General features: G+C 50.8%; 1 protein-coding gene across 3 annotated transcripts in view; it reads left to right on the top strand.

The window, feature by feature from the left end:
- The window catches only part of ANKS6 (ankyrin repeat and sterile alpha motif domain containing 6), a 46,847-nt gene extending 22,350 nt beyond the window's left edge, over positions 1-24,497 (top strand). For 2 of the 3 annotated variants that reach the window (XM_084785648.1, XM_084785649.1), the window contains 7 exons: positions 1,057-1,210; positions 3,327-3,514; positions 6,851-7,034; positions 8,533-8,600; positions 10,499-10,615; positions 16,630-16,726; positions 19,669-24,497. In XM_084785648.1, coding sequence (XP_084641774.1) covers positions 1,057-1,210; positions 3,327-3,514; positions 6,851-7,034; positions 8,533-8,600; positions 10,499-10,615; positions 16,630-16,726; positions 19,669-19,718 — 858 coding nt within the window. In that variant the 3' untranslated portion in view covers positions 19,719-24,497. Of the gene's footprint in view, positions 1-1,056; positions 1,211-3,326; positions 3,515-6,850; positions 7,035-8,532; positions 8,601-9,568; positions 9,671-10,133; positions 10,168-10,498; positions 10,616-16,629; positions 16,727-19,668 lie in introns of those variants that run through there. The other variant, XR_014779970.1, reaches the window with a different exon arrangement.
- Positions 24,498-26,431: the final 1,934 nt, after the last annotated feature.

Below are 26,431 nucleotides of genomic sequence, written 5' to 3'. Positions count from 1 at the left end.
TTTTACCTGCATGTGTGTACAGCATTTGCAGAGGCCAGAAGAGATCATCAGGTCCTCTAGAACCAAAATTACAGATCACTGTGAGCCGTTGTGTGCACGCTGGGAACCAAACCTGGGTCCCCTGAAGGAGCAGCAAGTGCTTCTAACCTCTCCAGCCCCATGTTCCTGTCCCCTTAAGTCCTTAGCCAGGCACACCATTGTAAGTACCTCTGAGATGGTGACACTTGACAGCATTCACAGGTTGTAGAGATGAGGACACTAGCCTGCTGTCTGTGGGCTTCCATCCAGCCCATTTCAGCCTTTGTTCCTTCTCAATGCTTCCAGTATGCCCAGGCCAGGCCTGAGAACACTCACAGAGAGGAGGACAGGTCTCTGGGTGGCCAGCAGGTCACTGGAGATCAATATAGTTATCCTCAGGACGGTTAGAGTAAGCTTTCACACACCGTTTGAGGTCAGGCTATGTGGATGTCCAGGGTCCCGGGAAAGGGGCAGTGGCATGGCAGGGAGCCAGGCCTGGACTACCCTGGCAAAGATAACATGCCTTTGAGACCAAAGGACGCGGCATCACGATAAAGAGTGAGAAGGATGCTTGGTGAAGGGCCTGGAGGCACAGAGGGACTGCCCGGGAGCCAGGGAGGTCTTGGCACAGGGTGGAGTGGTGCCTCCTGGAGGGAGAAATGGCCAGAAAACTGGTACCTGATAGAACTGGGCTGGAGCAAAGTTGGGAGAGATGTTTCAGGCTGAGCAGCAGAGGTGGCATGGCAGAGGGAGGCTGGACCCTAGCTAGACCTTGTCCTGGGTACACTGTGCTTTCCCTAGGCTTCAGTGAGGAGCTCCCTTAGCCCTGGAGGCCACTGTAGTTAGACTGAAGTCAATAGCCATTGTTGGGATGGTGCTCTGTGGCCCAGCCTGGGTTAATGGTTATTAGCAGATAGAATTAAGCTCTTTGCCATGGGAGAGGGACCCTGGTGAGACGGACATGCATGTGTCAGTATGCTGTGTGTGGGCAGGAAGAAAGGCCCAATGCTAACTGTCTGGTTCACCTCGCACTCGCAGGCTGCTGGCAGGCCAGTGAAATTCCCCAGCATCTCCAGAAGCCCCGCCTCCCCTGCCAGCTCTGGGAGCTTCAACCACTCGCCTCATTCCTCAGGGGGTGCCAGCGGCATTGGGGGCGTGAGCAGGCTGGGTGGGGAGCTGCATAGCCGCTCAGGTGAGTAGCCCCAGGCCACTCAGAGAAGTGGCATGGTACCTACCAGCCCCAAGCTCCACCTGCACGCAACACCAGAAATGCCCGCATGCCAGCCACCTCTCGGCATGAACTGTCAATTCAGGGTTGCTGTCATTCATTCTGAGATGAAGCCGGAGAAGGAGGAAGTCAGGTCTGCTATATTCTTCTTAATTCTTGAATGTTGTAAGAAATGGAGAAAAATGCAAAGGCTTTTCATGGCGTACAAACTTCTGGAAGGCTAAGCCTCCGGGAATTTCTATTCTGCCATCCTTGAACAGACTAGGATGCTGAAGCACCAAGTGGGCAAGAGTCGCGCCCAGACTCACCCAGCAACTGGAAATGTCAAAGCAGTTCTAGGCTACAGCATACTTACAAGTCCTCCCAAAGATCTCAGCGATAGCCAAGACAGCTCTTTGAGAGGGACACACTTGTAGCATGCCACTGCACAGGGCATACGTATCTGGCAAAACAGAAAACCAAAACAAAAAACAAAACAAAACAAATAACAAACCCCGTGAAGACCAGATGAGCCAAAAGACAAAAAGGAGCATGCATAAGCTCACCCACGAGGGCTCATTCGTCACTAACATTCTGCTGTAACTTTGTACAGTGTTTTATTTTGTGCATATTATGAATATTTATATAGTCAGAATGATTTATTGAACATGGTGCCAGGCGTGATGTGAGCCACTTAAATGATCCCTAAACGACTTCTTTACACTATTGACTGTGCTACAGGTGAGGGAGCTGGGGCTCCAGCAACTCACCTGAGGTCATAAAGCTCTGACTTGAACCCAGTCTGCTGCAGAGCCCTGATAGGGGTGGTGGGGGTGGGGGGAGCTGGGGGGGGGCGGAGTGGGCGAGGGGGTCACTCTGTCACTAACATTTCAGGCTGATAAGCGTGTCTGCCGCTGCTCTTCAATACCGCCCATACTGCATTCAGATCTCACATAGTGTGGCCACTTCCTAGTGTCTTGTCTGAGGCTTCTCCTATATTCTTGTTCATGCAAACAACGCCTCCTGACTTTTAAAATTCTTTTCCTTGTCTTATGTATGTGTTCGTGTATGTGTGTGGGTGCATGTGTGCCTGGACATGAGTGTGGAGGTCAGAGGGCAGCTTGCAGGAGTCAGTTCTCTCCTTGCCTGCTGTGGATCCCAGGGACTCCCCTCAGGTTGTTTGGCCAGCCAGTGAGTCATCTTGCTGGCTCCCAGGTGATAATTTCAGGCTTGCTCAGTGATTTCTGTAGTCTGAGGTCCATGGCTGACGCAGCTACTTGCCTTTTAAAAAACATTAACGTAAATGGGCAGTGGTGGTGCGCGTCTGTCATCCCAGCACTTGGGATCTCTGAGTTTGAGGCCAGCCTGGTCTACAGAGAAAGTTCCAGGCTAGCCTGGCCTACACAGAGAAGCCCTGTCTTGAAAAACCAAAACCAACTAACCAAGCAAGCAAGCAAGCAAACTAACCAAGAAAAAGTTGATGTGGTTTGTTTGTTGCTTATAAGCTCTGTACCAAGGAGTTCTGTCCCTCACTCTCTTTTCACTTCTTACTGTGAGATTAGCCATCACTACGTTGCTCAGACAGGCCTTGATCTTGCAATCCTCCTGCCTCAGGCCTCCCCAGTACTTAGGTTCCAGGCCTGGCTAGTCAGTAAGCTCCATCTTCTAGTCCCGTGTGAAGGGCTGACAGGCACACCCAGCAGGCTCCGTGCACGCCTGTTGCGGTGGCTTCCTGGGAATAGCTCCAGGAAGTGTGTGCATGTGTCTGTCCATTTGTCCGTGTGTATGTGTGTCTCCTCTCCAGGCTGCATCCTACTCAGGGAAGCTGGGGGGGAAATGGCAGTTAAGATGCTCTTAGAAGCCGAGAGCCCAGTGCTCATAGAGTTCTATGGGGCTAGGGATTTGCACGTGCTGGCCCTGGAGGAGTGAGGACAAGCCTGCTCTTGCCTGCCCTGCTTCTTGCCGCGACACTCAGCCCTCCCTTGGCTTCTTTGGGCCTCTATGGAGAATTCTTACAAGCCCAAACCCTGAGACAGCTCACAACCCACCATGGAGCAAGTAGGACTCCTGCCACAGTGCTCACTCCTCTCTGTCTCCTCAGGTGGCAGCGTAGACAGTGTCTTGTCCCAGATCGCCGCTCAGAGGAAAAAAGCAGCTGGGCTGTGTGAGCAGAAGCCCAGCCAGCGATCCAGTCCTGTGGGGCCAGCGCCTGGCTCCAGCCCACCCGAGCTCCCAGCCTCCCTCGTGGGCAGTGGCGGTGGCTCTTCCAATGGCACTCCCAGCAGCAAGGTGCTTGTTTTCTGGATGCCTGTGACCCCTGTACATTGTTTTCTTATAACCCACATGCAGAGTTGGGGTGTCGGGTTGGAGGGAACCTCAGTGGCACTGCAGTCATGAACACGCCTAAACTTCCTGGAGAGATCTGACCCCTGCAGGCCCATGTTCACCCAACCTCTTTTTCAGTGGGGGCATGGGAGGGTAGGGGGTTGGGTCTGAAAGGTGCCCAGATGCACACCTTCATTGTGTCCCCAGAGCCCCACCTTGTACACACTGTTCACCGTTGAGAGCAGAGAGTTAGCAACAGGACCAGGCATAGCTTTAGGTTTGTGTCTTAGCAGATGTGTGAGAAATAGTCCGCGCCTGCCCAGCTACTGCTGGCTTCTCAGCTTCGTTATCCCAACTCTCTTTCACAGCTAAACCTTATAATTTAAGTTCCTTTTATAATTTAGTTCCAGAAGTTTCTCCCTAACACATGAGCTTATTTCTGTTATGTTCAGAATTATTTATGTGAAGGGCCTGTATAATTAAGTTTATTTTAGAGTTCAGCTATAGACAAAGTTCCTCTTGATATATTGATGCATTTTTTTTATCAGATATAAAAAGTTATATAATTAGTATACTTCTCTTTTCACATTTTCTACTTGGCCACACACAGCTACTCATTAAAACAAGTCTACTAGCTGAGGGCTTTTGAGAGAGTTTTCTCCTTTGTTGTCTAAAATGCTCTTTTTCTGTTCTGATGGTTTTATTAACTGTGTTAAATATCATTTAGCTTTCTGTCATTGGTGTTGGAAAGGGGCATGTACGTTATTAACTGTTACCTCACTGGATCTGTCGACTGTAACAACATACAAGTATATTCTGATTAAATGAAATTAGCTGCCAAAAGATACATCCCAGAGGCATCCAGTCCCCAGGTCTCCTGATGCTTGGTGCAGTGATTGTCCCCGCTCCAGCCCACTGCCACTGACTCTCACGGTGGGGGCTGGAGGATCTGTTCCTGCTTCCAGAGAGTCCAGGCCTCTTAGCAACCACTGCCCCAGTCAGAGGACTCAGAAATGGGCTCTGTGTTGTGGGCTCTTGTAGTTAAGTGCAGGCATGAAGTGCTTTGCAACGGCTCCCTCAGGAAGAATAGAAATTAGTCTTCAAAACCGGAACTTCCTGGATCTGGATTTTATACTCTGTTGTAAAGCAGGAGGTTCGCTGCGGTGGTGAGGTATGCATGGGCTGGCTTCTGGCTTGTTCACTGATCATGGACACCTGAACCACTGGGAAGGCAGAGAGGGTGAGTGGGGGTGAAGAGGCTACCTCTGCATCTCTCTGTGGCAGGGTTCAGCTTCCCGCCTCCACCCTAAAGCCAGAGCTGGACCTTCGGTCAGCAGCACAATCTGGACTTCTTTCCTGACCCACTATTAGCTGGGTCAGCCGCGCGGGGACTTTGCGGTAGTCCTCCTGCTGCTGATGTAGCTCGGCTACCATAGTTCCCCTCCCCTGTGTGTCCACGTCTGTTTTATGCCCCTGAGTGTGGTCTGTCTTGGTGAGCGTCCCATAACCACATAAGAAAAATGTGTGTTCTCTTGCCGTCTCCGGGAAGGTCCCCTGTGGCTGTCACTCTGCTATGGTTGGCTAGTAGCATGGTCCATGTGTTCTGTACCCTCACTGACTCCCCAACCCCATCAGTTACCTAGAGAGCGGTAACAACATCTGTAATTGTAACCTTGGGTTAAGTTATTTCTCTTTTTGGGTCTATTGTTTTCTTTCCCACTTACTTCAAAGTTCTACACGCTGTTTGGGGCTGTTACTTTTTTTTGTTCATTTGCTTGTTTGTTGAGACAGGAACTCACCATGTTGACCAGGCTGGCCTCAAACTCACAGATCCTCTTTCCTCGGCCTCCCAGTGCTAGGATTAAAGGTGTGCACCACCATGATGGGTAATTCTTGTGTCTTAATGACCCCCTGTGTTATGCTACAGTGTCTCTCTATCCTCTAAAATTGGGAGCAAGGTGGATTTTTATGACACTGCAAGAAAGAATGTAGCATCAGTCATCCTTACAAATTCTGTGATCTCCCAGCCCAACCCAGTGATGCATGTTAAGGAAACCCTTCCAACAAACGGATTCATCACACGGGTTGGATTCAGCATTAGAAAATTAACAACTGTGGCACACCATATACCAGATGAAAGAAGAAATGCAGAAAAAGCACTTAACAACATTCAGAGTCCAGGGGCTAGAGAGACGGCTCAGTGGCTAAGAGCACTAGCTGCTCTTCCAGAATCACCCACATGGTGATTCATGCCCATCTGTAATGGGGTGGAGGTGGGGGATCCAATGCCCTTATTCTGGCTCTCTAGGACACCTAGCATGTTTGTGGTGCACAGAAGCTAAAACACAAAGCAACTATCAAAGGGATCTCCTGAATTGGTGTATAGTAAGTATAGCAGCCTCACAGTTGTTTGTAAAGATAAGAACTCCCCTGAGGGGGAAGCAGGATGCTGTCATACTGAGGATGCTTACAGTTTATAGCCAGTGCCACAAGGAGGACAAGGTGACAATGGAAAGGAAGAAACCAAACTTGCCCTGCCCTCACACAGCATGCTTGTCCATATAGAAAACTATAAGGAATCTGTGCAGATGCTCAGGGCTAATAAACTAGTTTCTCAAGTCAGAATAGGAGGCCAAGGGTTGGGTCGCAGCTCAGAACACAGGGTCAGTATATGAGGTCAGTTGCCTTTCTGTATATTAATAGTAAGCAATTAGAATTTTAAAGTTAGATTTGTTTTCTGTGTATGAGCATTTTGAGTGCATCTGTGTGTCTGTACCACGTGTGTTTACAGGGGCTCACAGAAGTCAGAAGAGGATGCTGCACACCTTGGAACTGGAGTTACCAATGGTTCTGAGCTGCCATGTGGGTGCTGGGAACTGAACCTGGGTCCTCTATAAGAGAGACAAGTGCTCTTAACCACCAAGCCATCTCTCCTACCCCAACAATTAGAAATTTTAATTTGACATTTTATAAATATCATTTATGTAAGATTATATGAAAATGAAATGTATTTAAATTTAGTAAAACATGTAAAAATCTGTAGGTTGAAAACTGGAACACTGGTAAATCCTAGCAGCTTAACTCTGTGGTGAGATGGGAGGCTCAGTCAGTATTGCTTAGGTCCGAGCCCGACCCGTCCTGACCACAACAGGGTAAGCCCAGGCTTCCTGGCCTCCGTGCTGCCCCACATCTCTGCGTCTCTGTTACATCACTGCCCCACCATGTTCCAGGGTAACTTTCACTCTCATCCTCACCGCTCACCAGACGATGACTTCAATGTTTCTTTTATGCTCTGTGCAGAAACTGGACCCCAGCAAACGGCCTCCATCTGGAACTTCTGCCACCTCTAAAAGCACCTCCCCTACCCTCACGCCCTCCCCGTCTCCCAAAGGCCACACTGCGGAGTCTTCAGTGTCTTCCTCCTCCTCCCACCGGCAGTCTAAGAGCAGCGGGGGCTCCAGCAGTGGCACCATCACAGATGAGGGTGAGTCCCAAGGTGTCCCAAATCCACACCTGTTCCTCTACCATGGTGATCCAGCAGCACAGAGTCATGCAGTACCAGCCAAGGTCACGCATCTCTTCCCTTCTGTGTGGGATTTGAGTGTAGGCTGCTCTGCTGATATGCACAGAAGCCTGTAGAAGGCCTCTCCAAACCCTGTCGCCCCCTCTCCCTGTGCACTCCCTGCGCACAGTTGCTGGTGTGGATCCAGGGGCTTCGGGAATGGTTTTTGCAGATCTCAGCAGGCATCAGTACTAGCAAGCAGCGTTGAGTTTATTTTCCCCTAGTCCCAACTTGGCCCCCAGCAGAAGGGGCACTATTCTCTCAGTGGGTCCACGCAAAACCCCAGGGGTCCAGGCCACAGAGACCTCCCTTATGCCTGGATTCTCAGCATGCCGTAGCCATACTGGCAGTCCCTGCTGAGTGAGTGAAAGAGGGAATGCGGTCTCCTCTGTCTCCTTTGATGTAACTCACTGCCTCAGGACATTTGCACCTGCCGCTCACGGTCCCTGGATGCTGCCTCCCCTCACGCTCCGCCCTCACATATCTGCGTGACTTGTTCCTTCATTTCTTGTCAGGTGTCTTGGGGAATACCCTGCCCTGGCCGCCCTCTGTAGGTCAGCATCTTGTTCCCTGTCCTCCATCCACCCTGTCTTCTCCTTCCTTTCTGCCTTGTTTGCCAGCCTGCGTGTCCTCTGGTGTCCGGTCCAGTAAGTCCCTGTTGCGCATGTCCTTGCATTTCTTCTAGTCTCAGACACTGCTCTGTGTCCTCTCCTTGTCCCACCTGTTCTGATGCCACCTCCGTATCCTGGTTGGAGCCTTTCTGGCTCTGCTGCCCCTGCATCGGGTGGAGTGGGGGCTCTGCTGCCCCTGCATCGGGTGGAGTGGGGGCTCTGCTGCCCCTGCATCGGGTGGAGTGGGGGCTCTGCTGCCCCTGCATCGGGTGGAGTGGGGGCTCTGCTGCCCCTGCATCGGGTGGAGTGGGGGCTCTGCTGCCCCTGCATCGGGTGGAGTGGGGGCTCTGCTGCCCCTGCATCGGGTGGAGTGGGGGCTCTGCTGCCCCTGCATCGGGTGGAGTGGGGGCTCTGCTGCCCCTGCATCGGAGGGGGCGGAGGAGAGGCCACAGGCTCCATGCATCTGAGCCCTCTCTGACTCATCTGCAGAGCCTGTCTGCTCTGCAGCCATGCTCAGGCCAGCTGAAGTCTTCTGGCCTTAGCATTGAGTGTTTGCTACTGCACAAGCAGGTTTTATTCCCAGTAGCTAGAACTGGAACTTCCTGAATCTGCTGCCTTCAGCCCAGGAGGAGAGTATGGCTGAGCACACCTAGTCTCAGCCTCTGCAGGGTGGGAGGGGATAGCTAAGCTATCTTTCTGTGCTGGGGGTTCTAGAGAAGTAGAAGACCCACCTAATCTTGCTGTGCTTTACCAAATTCCAAAATGCAAAAAAAATTTTTTTTTTAAATCCCCCTGTCGTCCTGACGAAGATGAGCTGACTGGAATCCTTAAGAAGCTCTCCCTTGAGAAATACCAGCCCATCTTCGAGGAGCAAGAGGTAAGGGTGTTGCTCCTGGGTGTCAGCTGGGTCTTAGCATTAAAGCAAGGGCTCATTGTATCCTAGTTCCCCATTCTGGTGGGGGGGGGGGGCCTGTGAGTTCTCCCTCGTGATCAGGGGCTGTAACTGTGAGCACATCTCTGTATTGAAAACACTTGGGTTGCCTGGGCTTCCCATGAGCCATGTGTGAATCTGAGTCTGGGAAGTGTCTAGAAACAGAGTTGGTGACCATCTGAGTTACTGTTCACCTCCAAGCACTCAAAAATCATATTTCAGCTGGAGACGGTGGCTCACACCTGTCATCCCAGCAGTCAGATTGCTGAGTCAGGAGGATTGCTACAAGTCTCAGGTCATCTTGGATTATAGAATGAGACTTACCTAGAGGCTGAGAGAGAGACAGGAGGTGTGGGGGGGGGGGGGAGGAGGAGGTAGAGAGAGGTTGCTGGGGCTGAATTCACAGTGGCTGCCGTTGGTATAGGCTTTCCTTGTGGGGGGTGAAAATGTCCTAAAACTGGGCTTGGGGGGTGGGGTAGTTCAGGTGATAGACATTTACTTAGCATGCCCCACGTCCTAGGTTCAATTCCCAGCACAGCACAATGGTAGCTGTGCCCAAAGCCCAGCACTTGGGAGATGGAGGCAGCATGAGATCCTGTCCCCAGAAGACATGTCCTAACGCCACATGTGCTAGTTGAGTTACGTATTTAAATACAGCTGTACTTAGTGAGTTGTACAGCCGGTAGAATGTATATTAATAAAATTTAAAAATTCAAAGTGCTGGGCTGTGATCACTGGTGAGGAGTCTAATGACAGCCCGGCACGTGAAAGCTGTCATGAGTGGGAGCTGTCACTCATCCCCACCAAGCTTAGACACAGCAAAAGCTCTGGAGACAGATGTGTGCGCAGCCTCCTTCCTCGGGTTTCTTCCTGTCATGTCCTGTCTGTCTCCTTGGCCTTTGAAACTTCCACAGAGGTTTCCTCGTTTCCAAGAACTGTTCCCTGATTCCTGGCTGCTGCCTGTTCTTCTTTGATCAGGACATGTCTCGGAGTGTACCTTGCTTCTGTTGTGTGAGGTGTGTGGCCCTTGTCCCCAAAGTTTGGTGTTGCTCCTGCAGCTCCGGCCATCACACCCACTCACACCCATCCACACCCACTCACACCCATCCACACCCACTCTCTGTGTGCAGGGTCTGGTGCAGAGAACTGGATTTGTTGGGTGTGGGAGCCTCTTCCTGTCCCTCTGGGTTTCAGGGTGCTGCTATCCCACATGGGGTAGGGTGGTGGGGTGTTTTCATCTGGGCCACTTTGACCACCTCTCAGCCCCGACTTCCTGGGAGGGCGGCCTGTGAGCCTTTCTCTAGAGCAGGTCCACTTCCTCTTGACACGCAGGCGGGTCAGCAGAGCTGGCAGCATGTCGCCTGCATGGACAAGGGGTGTAGATAGTTGCACATGCTTCTGCTGGTGTCTCCGCCTCAGTTCCCCATGGCTCTTCCCTCCTTGCCTGCCCTGCTTATCTCTCACTCTGTCTTTCCACAGTGTGCACCTCTCTTGTCCCGTGGGGGGGAGTGAGGTGAGTACTCCTGTGCGCCCTGTTTCCTGTGCAGGGTCCAGTATTGCTACATGCAGTCACTTGGTGGTTCCCTTCCTAGTGGCAGAACATTGAGTCCTTCGGATCCCTGTCCCCAAGACTCCCCCCTATTCATTTTAAGTCTTCCCACAATACCTCTGTTGGAAAGCCAAGGGCTCCGGCCGCGAAGCGTTAGCCTTCTTGAAGTGTCAGGACAGACTTGGAAATAATGAGTCATAATAGGTCCATATAGAAACGCTCAACAGCCCCTTCATGTGGCACATGTGCGGTAGGGGAGTCTCCCACAGACAGTGGCAAGCCCTTCTCTCCCCAGGTGGACATGGAAGCCTTCCTCACACTCACCGATGGTGACCTGCAGGAGCTGGGGATTAAGACCGATGGTTCCCGGCAGCAGATTCTGGCGGCCATCTCCGAGCTGAATGCGGGCAAGGTACTGTGTCCCCGCTATCCCCTGCCTTGTTTATGTGCTTCCTGACAGTCCCTCTATGTCTCCTCTGCTAGGTGACAGAGGTGGTCTGCTTGCACACTCCTCATGGCTAAGAGCCCACTGCCTCCCCATGTAGCCTGTTTCCTTTCCAGGAGTTTCTCGCCACAAGGTTGTGGCTCTCCAAATTTAGATACATACTTCCTTGGGTGGTTTCAACCCTTAGGGGTGGGTATTGCCTTTGGCAACACTGTGAGATGAGAACCGTGGGATCAGACTAAATGTGGGTGGAATCCCAGGACAGGGCGTTCCTTCTCTGGGCCTCCCTGTCCTTCCCTGTCCTAGCCATGACATGGGAACTAGGGCTGTTGCAGGACCTTAGGTGCCTCAGAGCCCCTGGTACCCAAGGCTGTCAAACGCTATGTCCCACATCAATGCCTAATGTTAAATTTCATCACCGCTAGAAGTGAAGGTCACCGGTGGCCACGCTCCAAGGCACACACCACAGAAACATTATCTGTGGCTGCTGTCAGGCTGTTCAGACCCCTGCACCTCTTGCCCTTTCCTGTGGAGCGCCTCGCTCAGCGGCTCCAATGCTTGCTTACCTGTTGTTTTCCTTGCTTTCTCCTCACAGTGCCCCACTTGTGAGCAGTAGCAGCGTCAGGGTCATTTGGACACTCCCGGCCTTTTTCTTGATGGTTTGCCTGTTCCAGGTTGTCCTGTACTATGTGAGGTGGGGCAGGAGCATGGCCAGGCTTCTGGTTTCTTCTCTGCCCTGGGGATGGTGCTGTGCAACAGTGAACAGATGAGCAGTGCCCACAGCAAAGAGATGTTCATGCCGCCCTTTACCATCTGCAAGTCACTTGGTGCCAGCCCTGATAGAGGCTGGAGTCTGCATAGCTACCTGGCAAGGGAGTCAAGACTCTCAGACTGCACCGTGTGTGGCTTCCATGCTGGGCATCTGAGACAGGACCTGAACCCAGGGCTCCTGGTCTCTCACCTTCCTCCCTGCTGTATAGCTAGGACTGGGCCAATGGCTACTGCTGCATCTGTTAGCTGACCCTTTGTGAGTGAGCGAGCACCAGGCAGGCACTGCATGGCTGGCAGTGGCTGGGCGGGGAATGAAGCTCAGAAGTGTTGGTAGCCTGTGACTTGCAGACCAGCAAGCCTCCAGCTATGCTCTCTAATGTGGAAACTGGGGAAACAGAGGCAGGCTGAAGGCAGGTCTCCATAGGTAGGAAGGGTGTCATCCAGGGAACAGAAGCCCTAGGTAGTCCACAAGGGTAGACCCTCATGGAAGGCTTTGATGCATTGACCTGCATTGTCCTGGATACCATGTGAGTGCTGAGAGCCGAGTATTGCTCCGTGGCCAGCACTGTGCCACGAGACACCACACAGTGAGCAGGCTGTCTTCTGACACTCAGCTCAGTCAAGAGGACACCACAGGCTGAATTTCTGAGATGCCCCAGCATGCTGGAGGAGGTGGAGAATCAACTGCGTGGTTCTGAAGGGGAACTTTATTTTTAAATTAATTTTTATGTATACTGTTTTTGTTTTTACCTGTATGTATACCCATGCATCACATGAATGCAGTACTCAAGGAGGCCAGAAGAGGGCTTCAGATCCCTGAGACTTAATCTCTACCAAGTTTTAAGCTGCCTTGTGGGTGCTGGGACTCCAAGGAGGGTCCTCTGGAAAAGCAGCCAGTACTCTACCTGCTGAGCCATCTCTCAAGGCCCTGGAGAAGCACTTTCCAAAACTGCAGAGGAATTGGACCATGAGTGGGCTTTGCATGGAGGAATGAGCTTTCTTTCCCTTACGTGTCCTGATGGAAAATACACCTTTTAGTCATTGTAATACAGATCTTTTTGTTGTTAAGTAATGTGGCTAAGTTGATGGAGTGCCTACCTAGCATTCACGAAGACTTGAGTTTGATTCCCAGCACTGCATAAAACAGGTTCTGATGGTACACGCCTGTAATCCCAAGACCCAGGAGGTGGAGGCAGGAGGATGGAGCTCAAGGCCGTCCTCACCTATATAGCAAGTTTAAGACCAGCCTGAGATACAGGAACCCCATTGTCCAAAAACAGCAAAAGAAGCTGAAGGTCATCTTTACCTGCATAACGAGTCCACCTTGAACAAGGAATGTGTGTTAAATGCATGTTATCAGCCTAGTAATACCGTTTAGTAAAGTGCCATAGACCCTTTGTCCCCAGTCACCACAGTGAGCGCAAGTCCACTTTAGGTCCATGAGTTCCGAGTGGGTTGTATGTTGCAGAGGGCTCGGCAGAAACTGTGCTCTCAGCTTGCCCCTCCTGGGCTCTAAGCTTTTGTTTCTTTGTGTTTCTTTCCCCTTTCTGTGCTTTTTTTTTTTTTTTAACTAACTTTGTATAGTTCAAAAATGATTGAGGATTTTTGTAAGAAATCACACTGTAGCCACTCGGAAGCTAACACTAGTCACTTTGGGGCAAATTATTCTGCAGTGTTTTGTGCCCAGTGGCTTCTCTTTTTAAAAAAAATGACCGAGATAAATTTGGATCAATAATTTTATATCCTTCTTTCTTCGTTTAGCAGATACCCATGGGCTAAGAACGCTCTTGGGTTTTTGTTTTTGTGTTCTCTCTCTCTCTCTCTCTCTCTCTCTCTCTCTCTCTCTCTCTCTCTCTCTGTGTGTGTGTGTGTGTGTGTGTGTGTGTGTGTGTTTAGGTGGAGCCTTACTCAGGATCCTCCTGCCTCAGCCCGCTGAGTGCCAGGATGACAGGCATGTGTTACTATGTCCTGCAGAATTCTTACTGATGTAAATTCGCATAGGTGTACTAAAATTGTTTTTTTTTTTAAATTCCTGCTTGTTGGTATATGGCTACGCATTTGTGGATGCAGCAGGCAGCTCTGTTAGAAGACTTCCCAGTGTCCTCAGGATGGATGTCCACATCTTAAAGAGCCAGGCCCATCATATATGCATGTCATCCTAATTTCTTGCCAGAAAGTGTCATTCCCACTCTGCTCCCTCCCTTCATGGTGTGATCACCCTTGATCAGGACCAGTGGCCTGAGGGAGAGTGAGGTAGGAATGGTGGGGGTAGGGGGATGGGGTGTTAGAGACCTCATGAGGCTGGTGAGTGCAAAGTGAAGGAGGCAGCTCATTTAATAAGGGCACATGAACAAAGGCTTTTAAACTTTTGGGGGTTGGGTAGAAGCTTTTAGGGTGAATGTACATCATTGGCTGGGCTAAGGTGCTGGAAATGCCTTATTTGCATGAAGAGGAATTCCAGACTCCAGTGCTTGCTGGACCTGACCTCATAGGGAGACCTGGCTGCCAGTCTATATGACCTCCTCGGGGTGGCAGAGGTGGGAGCCAAAAGGCATGTGTGCTAGGACATGCAGGCCCAGGGCAGGGAGGGAAGAGTCCTGCTCCTGATGGTCTCAGGATGAGATTTTCAGGGTTTGGACACGCCTTGACCTCACTCTTGCTGCCCCAGACCCACAAGAAAGTGCCATAGGCACCATAAGTAGCCATGGGTATGAGTTCCTGTTCCTGGAAGTCTTGTCAGCATTGAGCACTACTGGTTTGTTTTTCCTTTAGAATTATATGTGTAGTATGTATGTATGTATGTATGTATGTATGTATGTATGTATGTATGTATATATGTATGTGTATGCATATATGCAAGTCTCTGTGTCTATTCATGTTTCAGGGAACATGTGGAGGTCAGAGGACAACTTGCAGGAATTAATCTCCACTCTACCATGTGGGTCCTATGGTCTGAACTTGGATCCTGGGGCGTAGGGGAAAGTATGTTAACCTAGTAAACCATCTTTTTTTTTTTTTTTAAGATTTATTTATTATGTATACAGTGTTCTGCCTGCATATACACCCTCACACCAGAAGAGGGCATCTGATTACATTATAGATGGTTGTGAGCCACCATGTGGTTGCTGGGAATTGAACTCGGGACCTCTGGAAGAGCAGCCAGTGCTCTTCACTTCTGAGCCATCTCTCCAGCCTCCACTGAACCATCTTGATGGCTCCTTTGGTTTGGTTTCTAGTCAGTATGTGTTTGTAGGCTCAGACATACCCTTGGTTTTATTTATATTTTGTGAGCTACTAGATGGACCGAAGCTATTTTCTACATATAATGGTCATTTGTTTTTCCTTTCTGGGGATGTCTGGCAGATCAGAAGGCAGGTGATGATGGTTTGAGTCTGTGGTACCCTTCTGAGGTGAGGAGACATAGAATTCTGGGGCCTGACTGTCCCTGACCTATTTTCTCAGGGGATTGAGGCCAGAGTGATATTTAAGATCAGATTACATGTCCCCTGCTACCCTGGCAGGCTACAGAATCCCATTTTACAGATACTGCTCAGGGAAATGAGGCCAGATCTGGATGCCACCAGTTGTCACTGGTGGGTGAGGCTGCCGGTTCCTCTGCCCACACCTGGTACTCGGTTCTTACTCTGCCGCCTTCAGCCATTTGCCCATGCACTCCTGCTGATGTTAACAGTTGTTTCAGGTCATCTGCCAAGTTGGTGTAAAGGGCAATTCTCATCCTCCTGTCAGCACAGGAGACCTCTGCACTGGCATCTGGAGAGAGACATCTCTAGCTGGTGGATGTTTATGAAATATAGGATAAAAACCTTTGGAATCTGGCCTTACTACATGGTCCCTTTCTTTTCACAGAGTACTGTAAAATATTAATATAGTGGTTTTTTTTTTATGTTTCCCATTCTAACTCCAAAATAATGACACGGAGACCTATTACATTTCTTAATAACCCTGAGCTGGGCAGATCCTCATCTGTTCTAGCCTGTCTACGCTACTCTGGACTGTTTCCCAGCCTCGTGCTCGTCACCTGTCCTCTCCCCTCACCCTGGCTGCTCCTGCTCCATCTTTGTCCTCATGGCGACCTCCTTACAGCCGCCTTCTCCTCAATTTTCATCTTGCCCTCTCCTCCTGCCTGGGAGCCTCTAACTGGGATCAGAAGTCCAGCCCTAACTCTCCCGACAAGCTATAGGCTGATCAGCTTCTTTATTAACCAATCAGAGAAGGTGGAGAACAATTTTTCACACAACCCTGAGTCAAGATTCTTCATAGAAATGACAATGCCCAAGTCCTGAGTACAACCAGATCTCAGGGCACAGAAATCAGCCTCTGAATACACAGTGCACAAGAACCCCCCCCCCCCAGTAGAAAACAGTCTTTTAAAGATAATACCAATTTTAGACAGGGACTTACTTTATCTAAGTTCTATCTTGGAACTTGCTATGAAGATCAGGCTGTCCTTGAACTTACAGAGATGTGCCTGCCTCTGCCTCCTGAGTTCTGGGATGACAGGGGTACACTACCAGGCCCAGCTGGTAATACATTTCTAACTTGCTCTAAGCTTTGACCACAACTATTCATAAGTTAGAACATGCTCACTTGCTGTCTGACAGTGCTGTCCCTGGTCAGGACCTGCCTGCTGTCCATGCAGAGTCCTGTGACGGGGCCCACCAGCTGAACTATTGTGCTTGCCCCCACCTACAGCTGAGAAACTGAGGCCCAGAAAGGTGGAGAGGCAGCTGGGATTTGAACCCAGGCTACTGGTTTTAACCTATGTTTGACCTGTGTGTGCCTCTTGCTACCTCTCACTGAACATTCAGTAGGGCTGTTCTAGGGGCCGAGACAATCCACCTTTTCCCACATCAAAATGGATGGGGGAGGCTTGGGGCATAGTTGTGGGGATCCCATTGCGTTCCTGAAGTTGGGCAAGTGAGGAGCCTCCCCACCAGCCAGGTGGACTCCCTAGGCATACCTCACCCAGGGACAAGACTTCTGCACCCTGGGGTCTCCCTTCACCAGCAGCTGTCATTGTGGGTACCAGGAGCTTCCTGAACTTGATACTCTGGCGATGAGGTAGTTGTTTCCCTCAGAACACTCACAGTTTTCCAGGTGCACAGTGAGCCTCAACCACAGTCGGTTGAGTGAATGGTCAGCCATAGGTCTAACAGCACCTTCTATGTGTGTTTCTGTTCCGTCCACAGGGGCGTGAGAGGCAGATTCTACAGGAGACAATTCACAACTTCCACTCTTCCTTTGAGAGCAGTGCCAGCAACACCAGGGCCCCTGGCAGCAGTCCTTGTACGTGAGTCTCCATGCTGTGGCCATCGGCGTGTGCACCCCGAGCCTCATCACTCCTTCACACAGTGCCAGGTCCCAACCTGCTGCCCCAGACCGCCACGTTATGTCTTGGCCCATTCACTGGCCTCCTCCAACAAAACAGCTCTGGTGATACCTGTGCTGTAAAGGACTCCTACATAGACTGAATCTCACCCAACATTCTGTTTGGGTGCTCCTGGTTGGTAGCTGGGCTGACACAGTGACTCAGGGACCCCACTATTTATCCCTGGTGACTTGCCATTCCCAAGAGTTTTAAGGCCAAAGCTGTTGCTTCTGATAGAAAGGGAGAAGAATTGAAGTGACAGACCTGCCTCCTTTCTAAATGTCTTTCCTTCTGCTTCACTGCCCGCTACCCCAGTCATCACATGGCTCTACCTGGATGCAAAGCAGTCTGGGAAATGTAGTTCTGCAGTGGCATAAGGAACATTCTAAGCACAGATAGAGAAGTGAGCATTTTGCTGGAAGGTTAGCCCTACCTGATGCATCTTGCTGTAAAACCTCTACCTATAGCTGGGAATGAGGCTCAGTTGGTACAGTGCTTGTCTAGCATGCATGAAGACCCAGGTTCAGTCCCCAACACCACATAAATGGTGTGGTGACACACACCTGTAATCTTAGCACTCATGAGGTGAAGGCAGGAGGATCAGAGTTCAAAGTGCCCGTTGGCTATGTAGTGAGTTTGTGGCCAGCCCGGGATACATGAGACCATTTCTTATAAAACAACAGCTACCGCATTCCCGGTGGTCCCGGTCATCTCGTCAAGGCCTTTCCTGGTATCGCCTACATAGACACAAATGGTTCTTCTGTGCTGTGTACGTCACTACTGTAGCTCTTCGCTGCACCTGCTGCATGCGAGCAGCATGCATGCGTGGACAGAATGCTTTTCTCTATTGCAAAGGCTGCCCTTTGTATGTGAGAAAAAAGCAGACGCGCCGTGTGGATCCCTCCTCCGTTGTGGCCTTTACTTTCCTTCCCTACAAGGTCTAGAGCTGGGAAAATAAGGCTCTGCTTCACAGTGCCCTCCAGAGTCAGGCTCAGCTTCTGCACTTCCACACAGCAGTAGACTGCAGTGTGATAGGGCTTTGGGGCAGCTAGGCATGGTGGCGCATGCCCTTAATCCCAGCACTTGGGAGGAAAAGGCAGAAATAGGCAGATCTCTTTGAGTTCGAGGCTAGCCTGGTCTACAAATTGAGTTCCAGGACAGCCAGGGCTTTTACACAGAAAAACTCTGTTTTGAAAAACCAAAAAGGAAGCAAGGAGAAGAATGGGCTTTGGGATCAGAAGGCTGGCAAGTATAAACTTCGGGGTTTCTTCTCTACCTTATTAATGCTGTGCTCCTCAAAAATGAGTTGGCCTGTATATTCTCTACTACAACGTATTAAGGGGGACCAGCTTTTCAAATCCACTCTTTCTGTTTTATACTGGGTGCTCGTCTGGAGGCTCTTGATGGGCAGGCAAGCGTGTTCCAGCCTCAGGAACACCAGGGAAGAGCATTCTGAGCTGTGAACGTGGGGTCAGGGGTCAGGTCCAGCTGCACAGCTGGCCAAGGAGATGATAAGGGCAGGTGACTGAGCCTCTTAGCTGCACCATGGAGACCATGTACATAAAGTACATGGTCCTCAGGAGGTCCCCTGAAGATGGTGGCTTTCTCAGGACTCATATCTTTATTATGAGCTGTGCTGGGCCATCTTGTATCTGTCCTGCCATACTGGCTGCTGGAGGCTGCAGGTGCTACATTGGCCAGAGCCTCCTGTTGCCCCCTGATAGTCCAATGGGTCCAGTGGGTCTCTTGTTCCTCCCATCCTTGTCCACTAAAGCTGTATGAAGGCTCCCATGAAGTATCTGTTAAGGGGACATGCTCGCTAAGTACCTGGTCTGTGCCCAAGCTTCTTGGCATGGTCATTCATCCTCCACATTGATTAACCTCACACTACATGAGGAAGCCGACCCAAGAGGCGGAGAGCAGCCCTCCAGTTACTAGGTCCTGAAGCAGCAGCCCTGAGTGACAGTGGGTGGCCTCCATGTCCAGGCCTTTCCTATCCTGTCCATGTCTGGATTTGGATGCAGTAGTGCTTCTGGCTGCTGCAAATGACCATGTCCTCAGAAGCTAGCCTTAGCTGAGGTTCAAGCCCCCAGGGTTAGAGTCTTTGAGGCTATGTGTCTGCTTCTCACTGTTGCCCCATCTTGTGTACCTATGTGATTGGCAAAGCTCTCACTCAAGTGGGGCACCTGAGAGGCAGGCGCTGTTCTAGAGCTGGCTGCCATAGAACAAGCCTGAAGGACTTCATCTGAGGGCCAGACAACAGGTTATTGGAAACAGGCTTTGGATGACACCCTGCTTTGAGGGCACAGAGGACTCACCAAGGCCCTTGACAAGCCAGTGGGTGCCATGTCAGGTTGTATGATAACATGTGTGGTGAGCCAAGGCCTCAGTCATCAGTGAGGCCTCAGGTTCTGCCTGGGTGCATCCCAGAGGACAGGAACTGGTCTTTGGGGCAGGTGTCGGCATGTCACAGTTGAGAGTGAGGGGATGGCGGGAGTGTCGGCAGATACCCTGACTGGATTTAGTCCATGGGGAATAAGTGTCATTCATTGTCTGACTTCCCTTTTTTGTGAAGTGAGTGGTGGAAGTTCTAGAAGACACTCTGTGGAGTGGGGCCTAGCTCTGGCTTAGCCACCATTCACTAAGTCACGTACCATATGCCACTGTATCTCCTGAGCCTTGCTTTTCCTTTTGGGGTTGCCTGGGAGCAGCTGTCCCAAGGTACCCAAGTCAGATGGAGGCCAGAAAGCTCCTTGTGCCCTGGAGCTGTGGAGATGTTAGGCTTCTTGAAGATGGTTGCATCTTTTAAATGTCTCTTCCCCTTCTGCTTTTCTTTTCCATCTCTTTATCTACACATAAGCCATGGCCGTATGGGGAAGGCCGGAAGAAGCAGTGTCCAGCAGGAGGTAGCTGCAGCTTTGATGGCTCTGCTGGCATCGGAGCTCCAAGGTGTTACAGGGTTGAGCAGTGAGTGCCCACCCTTCCATCCTATCTACTCCTGGGTTATTTCTTCACTGGAGCTCACAGCAAGTGGACAGAGAGAAGGCTGGCTAGCCCAACCATCAGAGCTGATGCAGCAAACAGGAGCCTGGGGGTGCCTGAGAACGTGCAGGCCAGGCTGGAGGCCTGTACATGCAAGTGGGTGCTGCCTTCAAGGCCTGAGAACCTTCCAGAAAAGATGCTATGCACAGATGAAGCCCTGCAGAAGGTTGCTGAAGCACCCCACGATGCCTGTCCTTCATCAGCGGGTACCATTCAGCGTGTGAGGAAGCTTGATGCTGTCCCTGATGACATTGGTGCCAAAATCTGCAGACTGCCAGGCCAGGGAGAGGGTGCCGAAACCCTTGGAAGTTCCCACTCCCTTGCCGGTTACTCCCAGAGGACTGTCCAGGCTCCCCCCTGTTCTTGGGGGGCACTGCTCTCCAGAAACAGGCCTGGATACAGCCACGGCTGTACCACAGCTGAGAGCACAAGTGCACAGTGAGATGAGAGTGCAGGAGGGAACTGCCCATGAAGATCTGTGTGGAAAGAGCACCAAGCCCACTTCACTTGTCTTCAGCTCCTCCTGCCCTCCTGTGGCCAAAACTGTACTTTGTGCTGGCCAGAGGCCTGCCGCTGGAGTGGAGCCAGCTCACCACAGAGCGGGGTCCTCTTTCCTCTGGGATCCTTCCCCTTCCAGACCAGCAGACAGCCCCAGCCATCTTCATCAGTATACCCTGCTGGCAGGGCTAGAATGGGACCTTGTCTCAACTCACACTAGGGGGCGCTACACACAGTGGTCAGAGACCAAGGTAGTATGTTGTTTCCGCCCTGCAGTTGGCTTTCGTTTTCCTCACATCAGTCTTAACCATTATTTCCAGACAGGGACTTGATTCTTGGAAAGATTTTTGCTTGCCAAACTGCATATATAAAAATGGGGACTGTGTCTCTTGCCTTGATGCCCTTTAGGGCATAGCATGCTGCCCAGAGCTGCTCCTGCGTAGCTACCACATGCTACAGGGTGATTCTGTTGTCCACCTTACCCCATCTCCACAGCAACCCTTTGAGGCAGCTGGAACCTTTCATTCCTGTCCCTTCGGTGACTGACAGACCAGTAGTAGCCAGCTCTATGAAGGTCAACCCCAGCTAAGGATGGACAATGGTGTGAACGCAGGTCTCACCTCAGAGTCTTCTTCCTGCTGACTGGCTGCCTGTCAGCAATGAGTAACCCAGCCAACAACAAATGACACTTTGTCATTTCCTCTTTGTAGTTTGTTTACAGTGGAGAGAGGGTGCAAAGTGCTATAAATAGCTCGGAGGTTCTCCTTGTTCCTGTAGAGAATTCTACCTCAGCCCTGGTCTTGGTGCCTCAGCTCCTGGGAGCATAGGCACACAGAAGGTGGTGTTTAGGTGTGTGGGGAGATTATGGACAGTCCCATGAGGAAGAACACTCCAGGACCAGAGCTGTCAGGGAGGGAGCATCTCCCTCGTAGGCACGGAGGCTGTGCAAGGCTGCGTGCTGGGGAAGCTAGAAAGGAATTCAGACCAGCAGAGGGTGGGTTGGCACGTGATTCCCAGTGTCAGGCGTAGGTAAAGCTGGCAGGAATTGGTGCACATTAGCAAGTTATCCTGGTACCAGGCCTCTGGTTCACCCCTTGGCCTTGACCCCAACAAGTCCCTCCTGCTTTGGGAAAGACAGTGTGGTGATGGCAGCTTTGATTGTATTTCTGAAATCCAAGTCTCAGACACCACTGTCCTAGGGCCCTTTTGAATTCTCATTTGCCCCATACTCAAGAAAGACCACGAAGCAGGAGAAAGCCTTCAGTAAGTAAAACGCAACCAGCCAGCCAGGTCGGGGTGATGCTCAGTGTTGAGAGCTTGCCTCTAGCTTCAGAAGGACCTGGTGGGGAGCCCAGATCCAAAAGTATAAAAACAACACGTGTCTAGCCCAGCAGCTCCGCTCCTCAGCGTATCTCTAAAAGGATTGGAAATCATGGTCAAACCAGACCTTGCCGTTACAGTAGGCGAGAGGCAGAGGTGCCCTGGGGTCTGCGTTTCTTCTGTAGCTGCTAACAAAAGTGTGTGGAGGAGGAAAGTGTTCATTTGGCTCACAGTTCCATGTTGCAGTCCATCGCGGCAGGAGAGCCAGGGAGGCAGAAGCCTGAGGAACGGGAACGTGTCACCTCCATAAACAAGCAGAGCCGGGCATGGGGATGTGTGCGCAGCGCTCCCTTTCATTGTCCAAACCCACAAAATGCTGCCATGCACACTCAGTGTGGGTCTGCTCACATCAGTTAACCTAATTAAGAAAATGTGTGGATCGCTGTGAGTTTGAGGCCAGCCTGGTCTACAAAGTGAGTCCAGGACAGCCAAGGCTATACAGAGAGACCCTGTCTCAAAAAACTAAAAAAACAAAACAAGATAAAAAATTAAAAAGAAAAGAAAAGAAAAAGAAAGAAAATGCCTTGCAAGCATACCCACAGGCCTGCCACATCTAGGCAGTCCCTCCCTGAGACTTCCTGGTGACTGTAGACTCTGTCAAGTCAACAGTAACTGTCACACCAGGTGTCCATCAGCGTATGGATGTGGTCAGTCCTCAGAAGGAATGTTAGTCTGTTATAAGGAGGGATGGGGTGCTGACACACGCCTTGGCCAGGATGAACCTGAGACTGTCACTGAGGGGAAAACCAGGCAGAAGCCCACACTGTCTCCGCAGTGCCAGGCCCACAGATGTAGAAAGCGTGTTGGTGGTGGTCAGGCTGGAGTGGGAGAGGGGTGCGATTGCTGCCGGTGGGGGTTTTCCCTAGGGGCTGTGAGACTGCAGCAGCTTGAGTCTGCTGCTGCACTCTGGACCTTGGTGGTTACAGTGGGAAGTTTTGCTTTAGGCTTTGGTCACCAGGTATGGGAGATGGGAGGGCACACTTGTGGCCAGTAATTGTCCAGTGGCCTTCTACCCTTCTCCAGTCAGTGTTTTTGCCCTCTGCTCTGTCCTCTCTAAGAGATCTGAACCTGCTCTGGGATGCTTTCTCTCATATACATGGGTCGTTTTCCAGAGGGGCTAAGTGTGCTGAGAGTCTGAACCCGGTGTCCCCAAAGACCTGCACAACGAACGCTTCAGAATGGGCTGGTGAGCGCCCTTCCCGAGGTAAGCGAATCACACCCTTCATTTCTCCAGCTCTCAGCTAGTTCGCTTGTGGCTTGTTCAGTAGAGCAATTGTGTCTGCTCACTGGATGAATGCAGGGCTCACAACTTGTCACAGGCATGGTCACCCACCCATTCAAGATCTGTTCAGCCGTTGAGACCTAGCCTAGGGCTTCCATAGCCCCTCACATGCCTTTCAGTCCCCTCTGTTCCTCTCTTGCCACCTAGTACTGCCTTCTCCCCGTCTACAAGTTCCATTGGCAGATGAGGTCCCAAACCAAAGGTTGGAGGCCAGTGTCTCGGGGTTTCTCTTGCTGTGATGAAACACCATGACCAAGGAAACCTGGAGAAGAAAGGGTTTGTTTGGCTAACTCTTCCACAGCATAGTCAATCATTGAAGGAAGTCAGGGCAGGAACTTGGAGGCAGGAGCTGATGCAGAGGCCATGGAGGGTGTGCTGCTTACTGGCTTGCTCCAAATGCCCTACTCAGCCTGCCTTCTCATAGGACCACCTGCCCAGGGGCATCGCCACTTACAATGGCCGGCACCCTCCCCATCAGCCACTATTAGGAAAATGACTGTAGGCTTGTCTGCTCACAGCCCAGTCTTCTGGAGGGATTTCCTCAATTGAGGTTTCCTCCTTTCAGATGACGATAATAGCTGTGTCAAGTTGACAAACTACACTAGAATCCGGAACGCTTACGGAATAAGGGGCTTAGGGTCATGCAGCAAGGGGACCAGTGGTCAGGGCCCAGAGGGATAAGGCTTGGTGAATGAAGCTACCGGGCAAGCTGACTTCATAGTGTGTCTAGGGATCATGGGAGCCGGAGTGCAAGCTCATCATCTGAGCCTTGAGCATCGTCGGAGGCACTAGGGAAGCCCCGGGAGCCAAGCCAAGTCCTTGCCTTGCCTGTCATCTTCTAGAATAATGGCAGTCCTGGCTCAAGGGGCAGGTGTGGAGCTTAGCTGGCAGTCTGAGGGCTCCGCACAAGGAAAGCATTCCTCGGCACCCGAGCTCCCGGTCATTTTTTTCCTGTCTGTCGGTGGGGGTCAGGCCACATGCACTACTCATCAGCCACTTGGCACCGCCACCTTGACTACCACAGAGCAGGGGACAGGCACAGAGCTGGGTTATGGGATGTACCAGCCAGATTGATGGCAACAATGAATGGAAAATATTTGTTAATTGGATAGCAATTAACTTAATGCACATAATTCAGTTTGCAAGCCACATGTACAGAATACAGAGCAAAGGAAACTGGCAGAAAGAGCAGCACCGGGCGCCGACTGTCAGCTCCACTTCGATCCTCCTCCTGTCATGAGCTTAAATGTGTCCTTGGGCATTCCTGAGAAAGGGAGACTTCTTAAAAAGTAATTTTGTTTTGAAAGATTTATCTAAATCAGTATCAATGAGTATTATTTTGCCATACAAGATACGGCCTGTTGCTATGTTCCCATCCGCTACTGAGTGTCCCGAGGCTGGGCATGATTGCTCAACCCCCAGGTTCCAGGATATACAGAACCTGGACAGAGCCTCGGGAGAGTTTATAACAATCCTGTTTGTTTGTTGCTTTGTTTTTCTGTGTTTTTATTTTGTTTTGAGACAGGGTTTCTCTGTGTTGCTCTGGCTGTCCTGGATTTTAAATACCAATGAAATGTGAGATATAATATAAAATATGAAATATGTGCCACACAATAGATATGACATGGAAAAGATCATTATGGGGAGAGAAGGAAGGCAGAAGGGGTACCCCAGAGAGAAACAGAGAGTGGGGGGTAAGAGAGGGAGGAATAGGAAGAAGAGGTATGAGAGAGCAGTAGATGGGTTTGTCCTTTTATAGCCCCTGAGTAGGGCCACGCCCAGTGGCAGGTAGGCAATGACATCACACGCATAGTAAAGCAGAGTCCTAACACTGGACATGCTTTGTAAATCAGGCTAGCCTTGAACTCACAGAATCTGCCTGCCTCTGGCTCCCATAGTACTGGGATTACAGGCATGCCTTCTAACAGTTTTATACCTGGAGGAATACTCCACATTGGCTCCTGCACACACTGCTAGACAGCCCTGCAGCTTCAGGAGTTTTCTACAGATTAGGCTGTGCCTCTGCAAACCATTCAGAACACTCATACCATACTACTACTAAAAGTAGGGTCTACACCCCAGGACAGTCATAAGAAGTGAAATCCTACAAGGTCTCCAGGGATGTGCATGTCCATTGCATCGTGAGAAATCATGGACTGATGTTACCTTTCACAGGCATGCCCAGCCTGTAGGCTGCACGCATCACATAGCTGTGAATGTGGCCCAACACATCTGTTGTGACGACGTCGTGCTGCAGTGTCAAGAGGTTGGATACCTGTCAGACCTTCACAAGTCAGGCTCCACGGGCAGAGTGATCCAAGCAATGCAATGTCACAGGGGTAATTAGGGTTGATGTTAGGTCTCCTTCCAGTAGGCGCGTGCACGTGTGTGTGTGTGTGTGTGTGTGTGTGTGTGTGTGTGTGTGTGTCCCCCCGTATGTAATCTCCCCATCCTTTCAGAGTCACCATTGTAGATAAAAGGATATTCAGAGAAGTTAACTTAGTAAGGATGGCACACTTTGATTTTGACCCAACTTACATTTGAAATTCACCACTTAGGAATTGCACTCACAGCAGAGGGTACTAGGGCATGCTCATCCCAGCAAAGGTCCAGAGACATCACACCTGGTTGGAGTCCTGCTGACACCAACAAGGACAAGCGAAGCAAATCACCTGTCTCTGGAGCCTGGGTCTCCCTGTGCAAAGCAGAGAGACAGCAGATGCTTCGTGGCAAGCCTGTGGTGAGGAGTGAGGTCGGAAACGCTGGAGCGTAGTGTCAGCCATGAAGTGCAGCACACACACTAGTTAATGGCTTTATTCTCCTGGGCCTCTGACAGTATGGTGGAAGAGGAAGAAGCTTGGAGAATGAGGAAGTTGCAGTAGGTGGAACTTAAGGGTTGCCATGGGAACCAAAGCTCTGAGCCTGATCAAGGCAGGAAATACCATCTGGCTTTAAAACACCAAAAAAGCCTCTACTCACACTGGACTTCTTTCTGTAAACAGCAGAATTAATAGCATCCTCCACTGCCATGTCAGCCCAGACAGAGCAGGGGATGGCTTGTCATTCACTTGCTGTCCATGGTCACATCTAGACAGAGCCCCTCAGGAGATGTTTACTCACCAGCTGTCACAACCAGAGACCAAGTCCCTCCTTAACCCTGAGCTGAGATTGGAGGAGAACCTCCATCTCAACCTTAATCTTTTCCCAGGCTTTGCACACCTAAGGGAAAGATAAAAGTGGTACCCAGGGACAGCAGTGGGGTCTCAGCCAGCCCCAAGGATGAACAGTGTTGAAGCGTGGGATGGCACCCACTCAAGGTCACACATCAGGTTCGGTGACAAAGCAAAGTCATATTTTCAATGAATTCACTGTGGCTTTTTCCTACCAAGCCTGCCGTTGCTATTGCTCCAGCCTTGCAGCT

The sequence above is a fragment of the Acomys minous genome (assembly GCF_964271855.1).
Source record: "Acomys minous genome assembly, chromosome: 1".
NCBI classification, from domain to species: domain Eukaryota; kingdom Metazoa; phylum Chordata; class Mammalia; order Rodentia; family Muridae; genus Acomys; species Acomys minous.
Note: the sequence above shows the minus strand (reverse complement) of the source record. Positions and strands in the feature narration are given on the sequence as shown.